At 43.6% G+C, this 19,320-nt stretch overlaps 1 protein-coding gene across 1 annotated transcript in view; it reads left to right on the top strand.

The window, feature by feature from the left end:
* Positions 1–19,320, top strand: part of lrp5 (low density lipoprotein receptor-related protein 5) — a 109,387-nt gene that overhangs the window by 31,670 nt on the left and 58,397 nt on the right. Inside the window, exons 4-7 of the mRNA XM_080737373.1 lie at positions 7,327–7,395; positions 10,812–10,940; positions 17,761–17,957; positions 18,817–18,948. Of these exons, the coding sequence (XP_080593499.1) occupies positions 7,327–7,395; positions 10,812–10,940; positions 17,761–17,957; positions 18,817–18,948 (527 nt within the window). The remainder of the gene's footprint in view (positions 1–7,326; positions 7,396–10,811; positions 10,941–17,760; positions 17,958–18,816; positions 18,949–19,320) is intronic.

Here is a 19,320-nt window from a genome sequence, read left to right as displayed (position 1 = left end):
TTACAGTGCACACAGGATTATTTGGTCATCAAAATGCGCAGCATGGTTAATGTTCCCAAAATAACAGATCTGTTCTCTGCAACTTGACAGTGTATGGAACCAAGTGAACCCTACAGGTAAATGTTCCTTTTTGGACAGTTGATTGAAGGCTTGGATGAGGCAATGGATTTTATTAAATCAATGATATTGGAGATGCGACACTCTCATTGCACACTGCGAAAGTTTGCGTACAAACCGCAACATTCCAGAAGAGTGGCAGTGATGGAGACTGTAATCTTTTAAAATATGTATAGTGAATGAAATCATACTGGACGACTGCATTATTATGCCCTTCTTAACTATGCGTAAAAGGTAGGCTATACAATTTACACCGGCTACCAGAGGAGCGAGACGCGCGCTGGGATCCTTTCCACTTTAAACTTTTATCACAGATGCAATATCTGTTCTTATTTTTATAGTTAACTTAATATCTAGGAGTCATGCAGAGCCAGATGTCTCGCTTGCTTGCTTGTCGGAAATGGAAGACATACAACACAAGATCAAAATGTCGTGAGCGCTAATATTTCAACACGCATGATTATGAATTATGAAACCAAATGTAGCCATACGGCGGTTTCATTTTACGCCCTCAAGAAGATTAATAGGGTCCATTTGGTTACTCCATCATTAAAGCTGGGAATCACCTGGGACACCCTCATTGTCAAAACATTAAACAAATGGCAATTAAACTGACGTTAGATAGCGAATATATTTGTTTAATTTCGTCATTTTAATATTATAAAATCACAACCCATTTCCTGCCCTCAAGAAGATTAATATAGGGTCCATTTGGTTACCATCTCCATCATTAAGCTCCCGATCCACAGGTTGAGAACCACTGCACTTGTCTACAGTACAGTATGTTGTCACTACCTGTACTAGCTACCTTCTTTATACACTATTATGGAGAGGTAGTTCACATTTTTAATGGAGAGGTAAAATGTCCTCCAATTCTGGAATGACCCATTTTGGTTACAACAATATATTCATTATTTATTTATATTGGTCGGCAAAGCCCATGGGACCTTCCGCGATCCCACGTTGGCTCGGGAACCATATAGTTTGAGAACCACTGCCCCTTTCAGATGCAATATCTGACTTAATAGGCTACCTAGTCATGCAGACAAACTTTTTGAAAATTTGTTTTACTCCAGTCAGCTGTTGCAGCGACCACCAGCTGGAACTGATGCGCTAATTATTGATCTGACCTAGTTTGTAGCGCACTACATCGTTCAAGTTCAAACTCTCTCGCATGCTCACAAGACGCTCACATCACAACATGTCGCTTTGATGTCATTCAGAATGTAATGGGCAATTTCCTATTGATCAGATACACACCTGAAAGCATTCACGCTGATGAACAGTTAATTTGAGCAGTGATGGAAAAAGTACTCCCATTCTTTACTTAAGTAAAAGTATCAATACTGCATTATAGCTACAAATATGTCACAGACAGAGAGAGAGGGAGAGAGAGAGAGAGAGAGAGAGAGAGAGAGAGAGAGAGAGAGACTCTTATAGCGAATATATTTGTTTAATTTCGCCGTTTTATAATATTTAATTGGCAGCACTGATGAAAGCACCATGCGTGCCTTGTAGAGAGGCTGCGCAAAAAAAGAAAAGGAAAAAAAAAGCAGTTGATGACCAGCGCGCGACGGAGCTGTCATTTGATGCACATTGCAATAGTATTTTGTAGGCCTACACTGTAAAGAGTTGAAGGGGGAGACCTTGAAATGTTCGAGAAACACAGAATCCACAACGCCAATATTTATTATAATGTAAATACAAATATTGGAGTTGCCCACAATCTGCACCATTCCAGAAGAGTGCGGGGATGGAGAGACTAGAGAATCTCCTGAAAGACGGACGGAATGTAAAGTAACTGAAATCATACTGGAAAGTAGGCAATTTCAAACGCAGTTTCTTTTTTCTTGTTTTGTTTGGTGTTGCACTGCGGGACTCATTGAATATGCGAACAGAAGGTAATAAAATGGATTTGGGAGCATAGCCTAATTACAACGCTTGTCTCATAAAAAACAATATATATGTTATAGTTGAAGGGCAAATACACGTTATACACAGTAGTATGGTCGGCAATGTGCGAGCCCATGGCACCTTCTGCGACCCCAAGTTGGGTCGGGACACATAGTTTGAGAACCGCTGCCACTTTGTCTTTCCGTGGAGGCTGGAGCCTTGTTTCTTTATTCAATCAACTGCCAGAAAAAATAAAATTAAACTTTTTCCCCACTCAACTCTGGCCCGAGATCGCTAGGGGTGGTCATCCAGGATATCTGGCTCAATTGAAAAGGTATCAGATATTTCACTGGCACAGCGGGATATACCGGGCCCGAATTCAAGGCAGAGGATCGCTGTCGTTTGAAATGAACACCGATAAACCCCCGGGCACGAGATCTGATCTGATGCAATATCGCATTTCGTCTGCGTGGGCCCTAAAACTGTGTCAGCACACACACTCACACACACACAGGCGCGCGCACGCACACACACATAATGTTCATTGTATATGTGATTCTTTACATTACAAAACACAGTTGGTATTTCTCTTATTTGGTGTGTTATGGTGGTCAAATCTAATGTCATGTATTCTTTAGGTTTTACTTTTGAGTTTGAATTCTGCTTTCTGTTTAAAAAGAATACACGCCAACTGTACTCCTATAAGACTAGACTGGAATAATATAATGAAAGACATAAAATGTAAAATGAGACAGAATAATGACTGGAAATCAAGAAGACTGGAAAGGAAAATAGAGCTGGACAGCCGGACGGACAGAAAATAAAACGGAGAAATAAAGGCAAAAGACCCAGAAATAAATTATTTAGAACTATATTTTCTCCTGACAGTGGTTATGATGCAGGAGCGAGAGCTGAGTGCAGGGACGTGCTGGCCATTGGGAAAAGCGAGACAACTCCCGAACGGCCGGTTCATTCCCGGCCGGTCCAGGCCGGCAATTAGGAAAAAAAAAATTAAAAAAATGTCGGCCTTCGTTCCATTTTGGGGGCTGGGCGGCCAACAAAGTAAATCGTCACTGTCAGGCAGAAACCTCGTATCTCCAAGTTTCAAATTTGTAATTTTTTTCGCAAAGCAAAGCCCTGCTTCATCATACAAGGCCGTCGCATAAAAGTAGTGAAAACAGCAGATCTACACAACGCCTCGCGGTGCGAGGTGTTGTGTGCTTGTAGATCGGCTGTTTTCACTAGTTTAAATCATTTTTAAAATGATAAATACAAAACGAACGGTTTTGGACATACAAGGTTTCCACCCGACAACGACGAAATATACCGTATTGGCCCGAATATAGGACGATATTTTATTCTAATAAACATATCCTCAAAATAGGGAGTCGTCCTATAATTGGGCATTAGACTTTTCACCGGGGAGATACGTTATGTATCTTTCAGGACCTTTCCCTGCTCTCTCACAGCCCCCGCGAGCTGCAGTGATTACCGTACACTACATGATTGATGCGCAGCGAACTTTGGACCTCGGCTCATTTCACCTCCCGTTTGGCAAAGTCGGATGGCTTTGGTATTGGACTTACCGGGCCGCGTGCGTGTGCATTGTTCTCGCGAACATCGGCGTGGATGACGGGCGCATATGTGATCTTTAGCGTGGAAGTTTAATCCCAACAGCAACTGAAGCTATGCAAGCTAACGCTGGCTGCCTAGCAGCCAATGCTTCCTGTTTACAATGGACCGTCGTATCTGAATGATGAAACGGGCCGCAAAGCTTGATGGGAAATGTAGTGTTTGTTATTGTGCTTTTCACAGTCTGAATTGTGAATGTTGTTTTTGAATAGAAGTTGACTTTGATGGTTAATGCAATACAATACAGCAGAATGTTATCTCTGTATAAGCTTTTCTATAATAATTTTACAATAATAACGTTTTTCTTTATAAATAACTTATATAATATAATATATAATATTTTGTCTTCAACATATTTTTTCCCAAAATGATAATTGAAAAAAATAGGGGTCGTCTTATAATCAGAGTCGTACTAAATTCGGGCTAATACGGTAACTCATGTAATTGGCCCTCTGGCTTGTCACTTGTCATGATCTGAAATGGCAAATCTTTGAGTAGCAGCAGCGCTATAGAGAGAGATCTCTCTCTATAGCGCGCAACAATGAGGGCCTCTCCAACTCTTTTTCCCGGGCTGAATCAGGGGCCCAGCATGTCCCTGGCTGAGTGTCTCTGTCTCCTTCTATTTCCACTCTCCTGTCCTTCCCAGTAATACATAGAGCAGATTGGGGAGTTGTTATTGTAATCCTTCTGCTTACAGTCAAGTATCTGCGTGGAAAGTAGCTGCTCTCCGGCACAGTTCACCACATTACAATAACACCGACGTACCGAAACTTTCAAAAGGCCAGACAGACAGAGACACAGAGAGACAGAGAGAAGAAAGATGGACAGAATTGTAATTTAGTGAGACTTTAGTTTGTGTGTTCTGTTCTACGGTCTCCTCTAATTGAACTGTCCAGAATGGTTCAAGGAACACACAGAGTTCAGTATTTTAGGACTATAGTAGATGAATTTACAATGGTTTTTCGTCTCCTATTTTACAAAGGTTTTTCGTCTCCTATTTTAACCCTCAAAAACCTGCTACGTGCCCGAGTCGCGTTAGATTTTAACCACTTTAACCATTATTTATTGCTTTAACTATTGAAAAATAGCAGATCTACAAGCTACAAGGGGTAACAGTTCCGACTGAGACTTCCAGATTTCCTTATCTCGAGCAACTTCCTCCACTCCCTCAGGGAGTATACAGAGGCTTTCCCAAGCCAGTTTGGAGATGTAATCCTTCCACCTGGTCTTTGGTCTGCCACGGGGTCTCTCCTTCCTCTAAATCAGTGGTTCTCAAACCTTTTCATGTCAAGGACCCCCAAAATTACATTTATTTGGCCGCGGACACCCATCTCAAAATATGTTGGATTCCAGAGAGTGCACCCGTCAAAAGTGAGATGGTTTATGCCAGCCTTGTAGACGTCATTCATTAGTAGGATGTTCACAGGCCGCAAGCATGCAAGATGTGGGAGTTTGGAAGACATCCAAGACAGGCATACCCTAGCCTAGCTGATAAGCTTGACAGTTATGAGGTAGTCCGTCTGGAAGGAAGCCTGTTTATTTAACTCCAGGTTTTAATTGAGGCCTACAGACAATCTGATGGGTTCAAATATTTATTTACAGTAAATTGGGGTTTTCGGGAAAATCGAACCGAGTTTGTTGAACTCTGAGGTGTCACATAACTTGTTAAAAAAAATCCATTATTGTTGCTGGTACAGTGCTATTAATAATTTTAAACTTCTAAGAAACTGCTGAAGGTTCGTACATGCCAAAAATAAAGGGAATGTCTCCGGCCACAAGGGCTGAAATGGAGAAGACAAAACTCCTCTAACCAGAGACATGCTACGTGTCTACGGGTTGGAGGAAAAGCAAATGGTGAAGATTGACGACATTGGAAAGGAGCTGCGCCCATATTACAGTCGCCATTTTAAAAACATCCGTGGATGAGCAGAGAGAGTTCATTGAGGACCAAAGTTCCTCCATGAAGAACATGGAGTTGAGAATCGCTGGTTTTGGAAAAGTGATACAACGATAGGCTGAAGATCACTAACCTGGACAGTGATGTTACTAGGTTTTCAATGTAATGGGTCCCGGGACCCACAGGTGGTCATTCAAATGGGTCCCAGAAAAGTTTTATGAGTCCTCAATACAATGTTTTCGAGCGCTGTGAGCTTGTAGATCGGCTATTTTCAAAATGTTTGCCTATTTCTATATTTATTTTACAATTTGGTTAATGTTTGAAAAACTACTAAAACATGTGCCCCTAATGAATTTGGGCGCGTAAAATGGCGTCGGACGTCGGTGGAATCAAAACATTGACGTTTCTATTGCCTGTTTAAGACTTTCTACGTGGATTGTATTTGTGTTAACGTAGGGTAAAGTAGGATGCTTTCACCCATGAACAATGGTGGTGTCTGTGGAATTTTAAAATGTTTTTCTTTTACCGCGACGCGGTAAATTATTTTAACATGGACTCCAATGGAGGCGCATCCCCGGGACCCCAGGACCATGATATGAATGAGTCCCTGGGTGACTTGAATGAGTTTTTGATTTGGCGGGATGCGCACGTAATGACATCACTGCCTGGAATATAGATCTAATAATATCAATATTGTTCCAGAGGGTTCTGAGAGCTCCCTACTAGAGGGAGTGACACCAATGATCTGGCAACACCCACCTATAAAACAAACATCGTTAAATAATCCTTCTACAGCACTGCCACCCAAGTGTGGAATGCCCTGATCCCATCCCTTAAAAATGTGAAGCACTGGCTTTCCTTTAAAACATGCCTGAGAATCCACCTTTTGAATGAATTGAATAGGACCTCAATGGAAACAAGTCCCCTGGACCTTTTGTGTGATCCCTTTAGAGTAAGTGTATGACTGTACACATGTTGCTTGCATTTATGGCTAATAAAATATTCAATCAATCAATCAATACTACTCCTCTGCCCGGGGGTGTGCACTGCACAGTATATGAGGGATTGAATGTAGGGGTCTCAGAAGTAATGCTGGAAAAACCAGACCGGTGCCCGTTGGGCAGAACAGTCACCATCCATGTCCAGTTGTGCAATACCCGATGTATCCGCCTGTCTGTCTGGCTCTCTTTTATGCCCATATATGGTGTTCCGTGTCCACTGTCCAGGCCAGTCTGTGATGCCATCTCCAAATGTGGGCACTGTAGTGATGTCAGTCAGTGATGTCAGTTTGGCATTGTCTCAGCATGCGGCTGTTACCACTGTTTATTTAGTATCAGTGATGTCAGCATGCAGACAGACGGTCAGATGACGGACAGACAGACATTCTGTAAATGAATAGTTAGATTTTGAACATCCTTCATGCTTTTACACCAATTGACATTAAGAATTGAGAGTGACAACTCCACACAACCTGAATCATTGGCCTAAACGCATTCTTCACCACATATACAGTATGGTAACCATAACAGTTTACAGTTTACAGTTTAGGCATTTAGCAGACGCTTTTAATCCAAAGTGACTTACAATAAGCAGATAACATCACAATAATAAACAAGATAATATGTCAGTACATCATCAACAATATAACAAATGCAAATGGATATCTATCTAGAAAAAAACACAATATAATCAAAGTTCTAAAAACCTAAAAAAACAAAACAAATGCTAACTAGCTTCATGTGTGGTCATAACAACTCTATTTGTCCCCATTCTCTTCCTGTTTCCAGATACATGTATTGGACCGACTGGGGGGAGGAGCCAAGGATAGAACGCGCCGGCATGGACGGCAGCAACAGGTACTGTTCTATCTATCTATGCTCATGATAGATGCTCTGTTGGCCTACCGGTCTGTTTCAGCCATAACCACTGTGGTTATGATGTATACAGGGTTCCCACTGTCATGAAATTCCTGGAAATATTTTGAAATTAGAAAAATATTTTTCCAGTACTGGAAAAGTTTTGGAATGGTCCTGGAAGGTCCTGGAAAAAAATAGCTATGCATTGTATTTGGTTATTGATTTTGTTAATACCTCTGAAATGACAAATTAAACATGGGCCAAATTGTCAAATATTAGAGGCAGAAATTGTGAAAATAGCCGATCTACATGCTCACAACGCCTCGCAACAATAGAACCGTGTTATACAAAATTCCTCAACTCTTAGTGCTCGTCAGGGTGCCGGGTTCCCAGTTAAAACATGATTATTTCGGGGGTCACGGCCTGAAAAGGTTGAGAACCACTGACATACACTACCTGTCTTTGGGCATTGCGCATAGGAGTAAGCGACCTGTTATTGAGCTGAATTATTGCTATATAGTCCTGGAAATTGGGTTAAATATTCTGGAAAAGTTTTGGAAATTCATTGATAAAAATGTGTGGGAACCCTGCTTATAACCACTGGATATGGATGTACTGTCTGCACCTGCAGTGCAGACAGTACATCCATTTGACATACTGTTCCACTCTCTGACAGTTTCATTGTACTGATAGATAGATACCTTTATTATCCCAAGGGGGAAATTTAGTTGTCCAGTCCAGTAGTAGCACAGCAGTATACAGTTATTTACAAAGTTACAGAGACGTAAGAAAGATAGATAAGAGGGAAAAAAACAAAACAAAGACAAGAGCAGTACAGTACCAATAAGGAGAAGGTGCATCAATAGAGGGGGCGAATAATATATAAGTATATATACATAAAGTGTCTTGCAAAAGAGACCATAGCAGTCAATGCTAGTTAGTGCAAACAAGTATATCACTGTCATTGTTAAACAAAGCAAAAATACTCAGAAACTACCAACACTAACAACCTAATAGTGCAGTGTCAAAAATCAGTGCGAAAAAAGAAGAAACTAGGAAGCGTGTCACCGCAAGGCGCACATGAGCACTCTTCCTGGAAGGTCCTTAGAGGTCAAAGTCAATACAGCAATTGATCCTTAGAGGTCAAAGTCAATACAGCAATGGTTCCGTAAGTCTAAGTTAGGAAGGGAGACCTTTTCAAGCGTCCGTTATGTGTCTTGTTGTACAGCTTAAGGGCAGCCGGTACAAAAGATTTTCCTAATCTTTCACATCTCCGTACTGGGTAGGTAAAGCGGTCGTTTCCTCTCTTGGTTGACACTAAGGTCTCAGAGGCACTTGCCCATCGGGCAAGTACAGGTCGTGTTCAACTTGCCCGAAGGTCATACCCACTTGCCCGAAAAGTAAATTGTCCATTATAAAATGATACTGTAGTAGTTAGGATTTTTAATTAACGCTCAATTTAACACTTATTTTTTTACTTTCTGGGGCTGTGCGATAAAAAATGTCATACCACAATACCTCCAAATAGAAATACCTACCTACTATGATTGAATATGGCTATGGTTTCACACCACAGACCAGAAGACAGAGCGCACTGGCCACGTTCAGGGGTTTAATATCTGATGTTGTGTTTATAGACGGTTGCGTCCCCTCTCAAATGAGCACTTGCCCCGTCGGGCAACCTGAAAGCAAACTTCACCTTCCCGAAAGCTTTATTTACCTGCCGGGGGCAGGTGGGCAAGCCTTAGTGTCAATGCCTCTACTGTATGTACACTCACATATTTGTGCACGTATCGGTATCAGGCATTGACACTAAGGCTTGCCCAATAAAACCTTGGGGCAGGTGAAGTTTGCTTTCAGGTTGCCCAACCGTAGCCTGGGTGCCAGCCTGCTCGCTCCTTTCCGCGATTTGTTTTGTCTCTCTGCCTCACAGTCTGGAGAACTTACCAATAATGCGCTTTTTTTACAGTTGCTACACTTAAAAATGTAAAATAACAAGTGTGAAACCATAGACATATTCCATCATAGCTATGTAGGTATTTGGATTTGGAAGTATTGAGGTACAATATGACATTTCTTATCGCACAGCCACAGAAAGAAAATAAATAAGTGTTAAATTGAGCGGTAATAATAATCGATTGCATTTTTATAGCGCTTTTCTAAGCACGTTGCGAACTCAAAGCGCTTTACAATGGTCCATTCATTCCTTCATTGGGAATTTAATTAAGAGTTAAATTGAGCGGTAATTAAAATCGTACCTATCATTTTATAATGGACAACTTACTTTTCAAGCAAGTGCGCATGACCTTTGTGACAAGTAGAACATGACCTGTGCTTGCCCGAAGGACAAGTGCCCCTGAGACCTTAGTGTCAACCCCTGGACATGGCCCTGCAGAAACAAACCTCACCCTTAAGGAGTTGATACACTTTGTTATCCGTGCTGTCACACACCCAAAATAGCCAATTTACAAGCTCACAACACATTGCACTGCGAGGTGTTGTGAGCTTGTAGATCAGCAACTTTCGGTGCGCGACATCGGCGCAGAAGGAAAATAAAAAAACGTGTCTGGATTAGGAGATTTTTCTCTTTCTCTTTTTGCTCATTGATGTACGGTATGTGGTTTCTTCTGTTTGTGGGAGCGGAAGGTCCATGCAGTATATTTATATATATTCTCCTGGGTATTTTAGTCATTTTATTGCCTGTGATCGGTGGTTTGGCCTCAGTTCTTTCCAGGGACACGATGATTCTTTTACTCCACACCACACTGCTTGCTTCATGGGAGACATTGTCAGCCATCACTCTGTGTGTAAAATAACAGTGTGATGGCCGATTCTTTTAAACTATTTGTGTATCTATGTATATATATATATATGTTACAGTTTATTTGAAAAACCAGTAAGATTGAGAAAGGAGCGCTTGTTTTAGTTCACCTCATGGGCAGTCCCTGGAAGAAGCTTGTGTCTCAGTGGTAGAGCATTTGACTGCATTAGTCCCACGCTGGTGAATGCTAACCTGGTGAATGCTACTATGCCTAAACCTAATCCTAACCCTAACCCTAACCTCAGTAAAACTATGCCTAAACCTAACCCTAATCCTAACCCTAACCTCAGTCAAATTATTCCTAGTTCCCCGAAGAGGCACCGCCTGCTCCACCTTGTGCCCAAAAATGAGCGCTCCTGTTCTCAATCTTACTGTGACATATATATATATAATTTATATATATATGGTTTGGAGATATATGGTTGCTGTTTCACCTAATGTTATGAAATACTATGTGGATGTCACATTATTTGTCCATCTGTATTTCAGAGAGATTATTATTTATAAAGAAATCTAGGGTTTGGAAAAAATATTATTTTCTTAGAGCACATTTTGATTCTCTTTCTTTCTCTCCCTCTGTGACCGTGTCCAACAGGAAAGTGATAGTGGATGTGGATATCTACTGGCCTAACGGTCTGACCATAGACCTGGTGGAACAGAAGCTGTACTGGGCCGACGCCAAGCTCAGCTTCATCCACAGAGCCAACCTGGATGGATCTTCACGGTAAGTAGCTGTGTGCGTGCTTGCATGCGTGCGTGCGTGCGTGTGTGTGTGTGTATGTGTCTGTGTGTGTCTGAGTGTGTGTGTGTGTGAGAGAGAGAGAGAGAGAGAGAGAGAGAGCGCGACTGAGAGGGAGAATCTGAGAGATTTTGAACTTCAAGGAGAAAGATGTGTATTTGAGGGCGGACACTTTTTTAGACGCCTAGACACAGACCCACTTGTATGTACGTTGTAAGCTCACGCACACGCGCACGCACGCACACACACACACACACACACACGCACACACACACACAGACACACACACACACACACACGCACGCACGCACGCACACGCACACACGCACTCACTCTACCTACAGGGCCCTCTTGTTGATGTCCCACAGATGGACCTGAACTCACACTAACCCTGTTGAACCTCCATCATAACACTACGCTAATGGAGGTAGCGGAGGAATTTGTGTGTGTGCGTGCGTGTGTGCGTGAGGTAAAGGATGAAGAGGAGAGAGGAGAGAGAGAGAGAAGGGGAGTGCAGCAGTCCTAGTACAGTAGGAGGAGAGGGCGAGAAAAACAGTGCAGGCGGGACACAGTGAAGGAGAGAAAGTGAGAAAGGAATGGAGAGAGAGAGAGAGAGAGAGAGAGAGAGAGAGAGAGAGAGAGAGAGAGAGAGAGAGAGAGAGAGAGAGAGAGAGAGAGAGAGAGGGAGAGAGGGAGAGAGAGTATGTGAGAGTTGTCCAACACAAACAGAACTCTGGTGTGGAGGGAGGCCCCAAAGAAAACACACTGCAGCCCTATGGCTCTATGTCGTGGTTGTCGGGTGGAAACCTTGTACGTCCAAAACCTTTCGTTTTGCGTTTAGCGTTTTAAAAATGACTTAAACTAGTGAAAACAGACGATCTACAAGCACACAACACCTCGCGCCGCGAGGCGTTGTGTGCTTGTAGATTGGCTGTTTTCACTACCTTCGTGCGACGGCCTTGTACGATGAAGCAGGGCTTTACCTTGCGAAAAAACATACAAATTTGAAACTCTCTCTCTCCCCCTGTGCCTCTGTTTCACTCTTGATTGACCCCTGCCACTCCAGTGCTGCCTCTCTTGTCCGCCCACACTCAGAAATCTCTCTCTCTGTCCATCTATGGGCCATCCATCCATCCATCCACTCCCTCTCTCTCTGTCTCAATCTTTCACCGTAACCTTCTCCCTTTTTCCAGTCCCCCCTGCCCCTCTTTCTCTCATCCAGTTCTTATTGTACAGCCCAGTTGCTTTTTGTTCTTGCAATCTCTGCCCCCTCGCCTCACATATTGATTGCGTTAAAACTGATTGCACATGTGAATAAAATAAAAGGAGAGAGAATGTGATGCGGCTCTGTATAGACAGGCTTTCACTCTCTCACATACACGCAAGACAACACAATGGACACATTACACACATCTATGTAGGGATGGGACGATAATCGGTATTATCGTTTATCGTGATAAAAAAACACTCACGATAATCGCGTCGTGGAGATTTAATTAATCGTGATGTCGTCCTCTGTCATGCACTGGGATCAATTCACCTTTTATTTGCCGAGCTGCATATCTGGTACCATTTAAACCCTCTATAATTGGTCTTTTAGATTAGATTCTATTACTTTTGGTTCTAAGTATATTTTGATGCGTCTTCAATTGGATTATATTGAGCCTTTTCATGCATGTCCGTTGCGGGGACGGGCCTCCATTCCGAAACCCCACCATTCCGAAACACCACCATTCCGAAACACCACCATTCCGAAATTTTAATTATTTTAACTTTCACCCACCTCCACCCACTTTACCTCACCCACGTTCACCCACCCACCTCCAACCACTTTCCCCCTCCTCCACTCACTTCCTCCCACCTCCACCCACTTTCACTCACCTCCACCCACCCACCTCCACCAACTTTAACCCAGCCACCTCTACCCAATTTCACACACCTCCACCCACTTTTACCCACCCCCCCCACCCACCTCTACCCACTTTCACCCAACTCCACCCACTTTCTCCCACATCCACCCACTTTGGCCCCCACACCTCCACCCACTTTCACCCGACTCCAAGGGGCAGGAAAGTGGGTGGAGTTGGGTAAAAGTGGGTGGGCCTGGGTGAAAGTGGGTGGAGGTTGGATGTGGGTGAAAATGTGTGGAGGTGGGTGGGGATGGGTGAAAATGGTTGGAGGTGGGGACAATGGGTGGATGTGAGTGAAAGTAGGTGGAGGTGTGTGGAGGTGGGTGAAAGCGGGTGGGGTGGGTGGAGGGATCTGGATGGAGGTAGGTGAAAGTTAGTGGAGGTGGGTGGGGCTGGGTGAAACTTGGTGGATGTGGGTACAGGTGGGGGTGGAGGTTGGTGGGGTGAAAGTGGGTAGAGGTGGGTGGAAGTTGGTGGAGATGGGTGGAGTTGGGAGAAATTGGGTGGAGGTTGAGAGTGGGTGGGGGTGGGTGGAGGTGGGTGAAAGTGGGTGGAGGTTGGTGGGGGTGGATGGAGGTGGGTGAAAATGAAACTGCATATTCGGAATGGTGGTGTTTCTGATTTTCGGAATGGTGGGGTCTTATAGAACAATGGGAAACCCCACCATTCCGAATAATGGAAGTCAATCTTCGGAATGGTGGGGTTTCGGAATGGAGGTGTGTACCCGTCAGTTGCATTATGTACAAGGGCTATATGTCTTGTGAGCTTCACTGTGTATCCATGTGCCATTCAAGGGACATCTACTGCAGGATCTACTATTACCGCTATTATTCCTTTGTTTACACGGAACCAGGGAACTAGGGCGGAAATCATATGCCCATATTTGGCGGAACATGGTATTGTCTTTGAACAAGCGACCCACTGTATGGCCGACCCAGAACTAGAACCATAATTTTCCAGAACCAAGAACTTTCAAGAACCTGTGAAGTTCCGGGAAAATGTTCTGCTTACGTTTCCATATAACCAGAACTAACCGGGAAGGTCCCAAAAAAAGAGCAGCAGCGCTGCTGGCCCCGCCCATAGGTTCCCAGAACTAGTTCTACCTCAGGACAGTCTACCTCAGGACAGTCAGGAGCAGGACCTAAAAAAGGTTTCAGGAACCTCGTCTGGAACCGGGCCGTACGCAATGGAAACAAAACCAGAACCAAAAAAATAGGTTCAGGTTCCTGAAAGTACATGTCCTTTGAGGAGCATGGTCTTGTAGATTGTTTTGATGTTCGCATTTGACTTCCCCCTTCTGAGCGCCGTTCGTCGCTCGCTGAAAGACGTCATCGCGTTCCCCGAAATATGGGCATATTATTTCCGCCCCTATTTCCCTAGTTCCGTGTAAACTAAGGAATAATAGCGGTGGTAGTAGATCCCGCTCGTTTTGAATGGCACATGGATACATATGGAGGTGGAAATGTCCCATTGAAATGCGTGGGGGCGGGCTGCATTTCACGCAGCGCCGACGTCACTGGTCACGTGACCCCCAAATCATCACAACTCCGTTCCCAGCTCAGCAGGACGGGGGTCACTTGGGCTAATGTTCGTTCACTCATCAACATTAACATATCGTCACTGTCGGGCAGAAACCTTATATCTCCAAGTTTCAAATGTTTATGTTTTTGGAGCTGTGTGAAGCACAGGCTCCCTATACGTGGCTGTGTGGGTCTGTCTGTCTGTCTGTCTGTGTGTGTGTCTGTGTGTATGTAGCCTGAACTTCCTAAACTTCGGCACGCCACTAGTCCCACAGTTTTGCCACCAAACACTCGCGCCATATGTCAAATCGACCGGCTTACTCGGGAATCGTGGGCTATTACTTTTCTAAGAGAAAGGTTCTATAGTTTAATTGATATTAATTTATTAGTGAATTAATGTTCCCCATTGACTTAGAATGGGAATCGCAAAAACTCACATTCAATTATTTGTCTCTCGCAAACCACAGGGGCTACAGTTTCAAGACTTGGAGAGGAGGTTCATAATGATTTCAAGGATTAAATAAAAAATAATTGTGTCATTTGGCCTCATGGTGGCGCTATAACACCCCACTTTACGTTTTGGCCTGTAACTCTTGAACCGTAGGTCGGAAAATTAAAAATATTTTTTCCCTGGATTCCTTGGGTCATGAGGCATCTCCCCATATAGGCCACGCCCATTTGCGCCATGATAGATTTTCCGCCATCTTGAATTTTCTCCAAAACACACTTTTTGCTCCTTTTCCTACATATTTTCTTCAAATGTCACAAAAATCGGTACACATGATCCACACACACACACACACACACACACACACACACACACACACACACACACACACACACACACACACACACACACACAGCTCCACTTCACACGGGTGTGATTTTTTCATTAACTAAAGCCCTGCTTCATCATACAAGACTGTCGCACAAGACTATATTTCACTCACAACGGGCGTTGTGTGCTTGTAGATCAGCTGTTTTCACTAGTTTAAATCATTTTTAAAATGAAAAACGGTTTTGGACATACAAGGTTTTCACCCAACAACGACGATATATAAATGATATAGTTGATCATTGAAAATGGGTGGTCCTCCTCTTTAAGTAAAACATGTGAGTCCTTCTTCCATCGCTGCATACCGTTCATCTCTTGGACTCTATCAGCGGTTGTGTTGCAAAAGCCAGTCAGTCAGTTAGTTTAGACTCTAACTAACAGACAGACTTTTGCAACACAGTCGCTGATAGAGGGCTGTACAGTTTGGCCAGGCAGGAACATTCTCAAGGACTCACAATGGTACAACATTGACTTTGGCCCGCAGAATCCTGCAGCCCTCACAGCGTTGGAAAACATTTCAGAGGGTTTCACCATACTGTACTGTACTGTACTGTACTGTACTGTACTGTACTCCCCTGTACTGTACTGTACTGTACTCCCTTGTACTGTACTGTACTGTACTGTACTGTACTGTACTGTACTGTACTGTACTGTACTGTACTGTAGGTCAGTGCCGTCCGGTCAGTGTTTAGTCATCACCCAGCAATACACCCTATTTATTTATGGAGGATTTCATTTGACCACCAGAGGTTATTTTTTTTTTTGTAATGTAATTAATGGTTTAGATTATAGAATCATATTCTGTTTATTGGTTAAACAAATACGATGAATTCCGATGCATTTTCGGACGGTGTAGCGGCCCAAACATCAAGTAAAGTTAAACAGCGTCTATTGTCACATCTACAGTACATACAATACAGCAGTGGTTGTCAAACATTGTCCTGTGAAGGACCCCCAAATTGATATGTTTTGTTCCAGCAGGGACCCCATGGGAAAGATTTGTGTTACAGTAAAAATCAGTGCGACACGTTGTGAGCTCGAAGATCGGCTATTTTTGAAAAATGTAGAAGTTGCAAAACATACTATATTATTAACACATGTTGCGGGGAACCTCCGGGACCCCCTTCAAGGACCCCTGGACCCCCTTTAGGGAACCACTGCAATACAGCACTGTTTTGGTCACAAGTGTGGTCATGGTGACAAGAGTATATAGGCACAAAGGTAGATAGAGAGAGAGGGAGAGAGAGAGAGAGAAAGAGAGAATAAAACATTTGATGGAATGAGAGAGTGTTAAATAGAGAGAGAGGGAGATGAGAACACAGGGCGAGAGAGAGGCCCGTTTCATCTGAATGTGTCTGACAGCTCTGAGTAATGAAACAATTTGCCCTTTTTTAATAACGACACGCACAAACACACACACACACACACACGCACACACGCACACACACACGCACACGCACACACACACACACACACACACACACACGCACGCACACACACACACACACATACCGGCACACACGCTAAACACAGCGGAGCAGTTGAATCTGGATCTAGTTAATGTTTTTTCACCTCAACCTATGTCGGCCCTCCACACACGCTATTACAACACACTCCAGCGTACACACGCTCGCTCACGTAGCGAGACTTAAAACCATGATTGATGAAGGCAGGTTTCTGCAGTATTGATATTCTAAACACAAGACTCCTTTGAACCTCCGTCCAAGAATGCGTGCGCACATGCAGGCGCGCAGGCGCGTGTGCCTGTCTGTGTGTTTGCCTGCATGTGTTACTAAAATAAACTCCAACTGTGGAAAGGATTCTTACTCGCCTTTTAACCCACACAGACCTGAGGCCCGACTCTACAAATGCACTTCTAAAATCAGTAGTTCTTTTGGTGCCATGTGATTTCATAGATAGATTCATAGACTGTCATCAGTCTATGTTGGATTCATGTTAATGTGTATTTTCAGACTTTTAACTACTTAAATCGTCGATACTTTGTAAACATGACCTTTCACTCCGTACTTGGTCAGCTCTTTTTTTTACCTCTACACCAGGGGTGGGCAACTTTTATGATGGAGAGGCCACTATATTTTCACATTAACTCCAGAGGGCCACATTGCATATGCAGTCAAAAATAGCAAAAATAGCCGATATACAAGCTCAAAAAATTTGAATTGGAATCCTGAAAAGTAAAAAAAATGTATTTAATTTCAAATGCATTTATATGTTCTTATGTTAACTTCATGAACTTAAATACAAAAGAAGACCAGTAATAGTTACTAAGCTACTAATATAGAATATAGACATGTTTGCGTGTTTGGAATTGTATCAGCAATACATAAATATGCAATAATATCTCAGTATTCAGATATTAACCTGCGGGCCGCATTAAGTGAAGGTGGGGGCCGCATGTGGCCCCCGGGCCGCCAGTTGCCCATGTATGCTCTACACCAAACCGGCTGGGGTCCCAGCCGGACCCCCTGGTGAAGACCCCTGCTGAGCCTGCTCTAACTAAAAGCGTGCTTCTCTTCCAGTGAGCCGGTGGTGGAGGGCACGCTGACCCATCCCTTTGCCCTGACGCTGTCTGATGAGACTCTGTACTGGACAGACTGGCAGACGCGCTCCATCCACGCCTGTAACAAACACAGCGGAGACAAGACCAGAGAGATCCTCAGCGGCATCTACTCTCCCATGGACATCCAGGTGCTGGGCCCGCAGAGACAGCCCTATAGTAAGTGGCGTGTGTGTGTGCGCGTGTGTGTGTGCGCGTGTGTGCGTGCGTGCGTGCGCAGACTGCGCACACACGTGCGTGCCTGTGTGAGACATCAGTTTCCAGTATGTTTGTTTGCATAGAGAGAGAAACAGACAGATTGTTTTAGTGTATGTGGAGGAAGATCCACGGATGGATGGACTGACCTTGAGACAGACGTCATCAGGAATCAGGATGTGCAAACACAAAGGCCATGATGATGATTAGGAACTGCAATCAGGAGGATTGGAAAGCTGATGATTTTCCATTCAGTCCCATTTCTCTGTGATAATTTCGTCGTTGTTGGAAACCTTACATATCCAAAACTTTCCCTTTTTTATTATTATTTTAAAAACGAGTTAAAGTAGTGAAAATAGCCGAACTACAGGCGTTTGTAGATCAGCTATTTTCACTACTTTTGTGCAACACTCCTGTATGATGAAGTAGGGCTTTAAAGGAGTAGTCCACCCCAAAATGACTTTTTTCTGTTGATTACTAACACCGTGGAGACTTGAGTTCCATAATATTTTTGGTTTTTTGTCGCATTCCTAAGACAAAAAAAATATTATAGTAATTTTACCCTGACGGTTTCCCCATCCAGGGCCATGCATTTGGGTCCCCATCCAGAATCAATGGGGGCAAATTTACTATAATAATTTTTTTTTGTCTTAGGAATGCAACAATTACCCAAAAAATATTATTGAACTCAAGTCTCCATGGCATGAGTAATCAATAGATAAAAAGTCATTTTTATACAGACATTGAGATACAGGGTTTCTGCCCGACAGTAACGATTTGTTCTTCTCGCTGTCTCTCTCCATCTCTGTGTGTGCGGCTCCAGTCCAGACCCCCTGCAGTGAGCAGAACGGAGGCTGCAGCCACCTCTGCCTGCTCTCCCCCGTCCAGCCCTTCTACAGCTGCGCCTGTCCTACCGGAGTGCAGCTCAAAGAGGACGGCAAGACCTGCAAACCTGGTACGGAAGAGGCCGGCATGTCGCTGTGACACTGACAGGGATGTCTGGAAATCTAAACGTAAACTTTAGAGGAGACCAAACCCCATTGGCCAATGCTGTCATTGTCCAATAGCAGCCTGGTTGAGTCTTCTCCTTTTGGAGCGGTGCTAGCCACTCCTACATCTGGCTTTGTGTGTATGTATGTCCGTCCGTCCGTATATCCGTCCCGGCAAAGCTGGGTTTAACGAAATTAATTCAGAAAAGGCACCATTGAAATTAGAAAAATATTTTTCCAGTCCTGGAAAAGTTTTGGAATTGATCAAGGGTTCTGGAAGGTCCTGGAATTGTTGGATTGTTTTTGGTTATTGATTTCGTTAACTCATTTACTGCCAC

Source organism: Nannobrachium achirus, assembly GCF_963921795.1.
Source record: "Nannobrachium achirus genome assembly, chromosome: 11".
Taxonomy (NCBI): domain Eukaryota; kingdom Metazoa; phylum Chordata; class Actinopteri; order Myctophiformes; family Myctophidae; genus Nannobrachium; species Nannobrachium achirus.
Note: the sequence above shows the minus strand (reverse complement) of the source record. Positions and strands in the feature narration are given on the sequence as shown.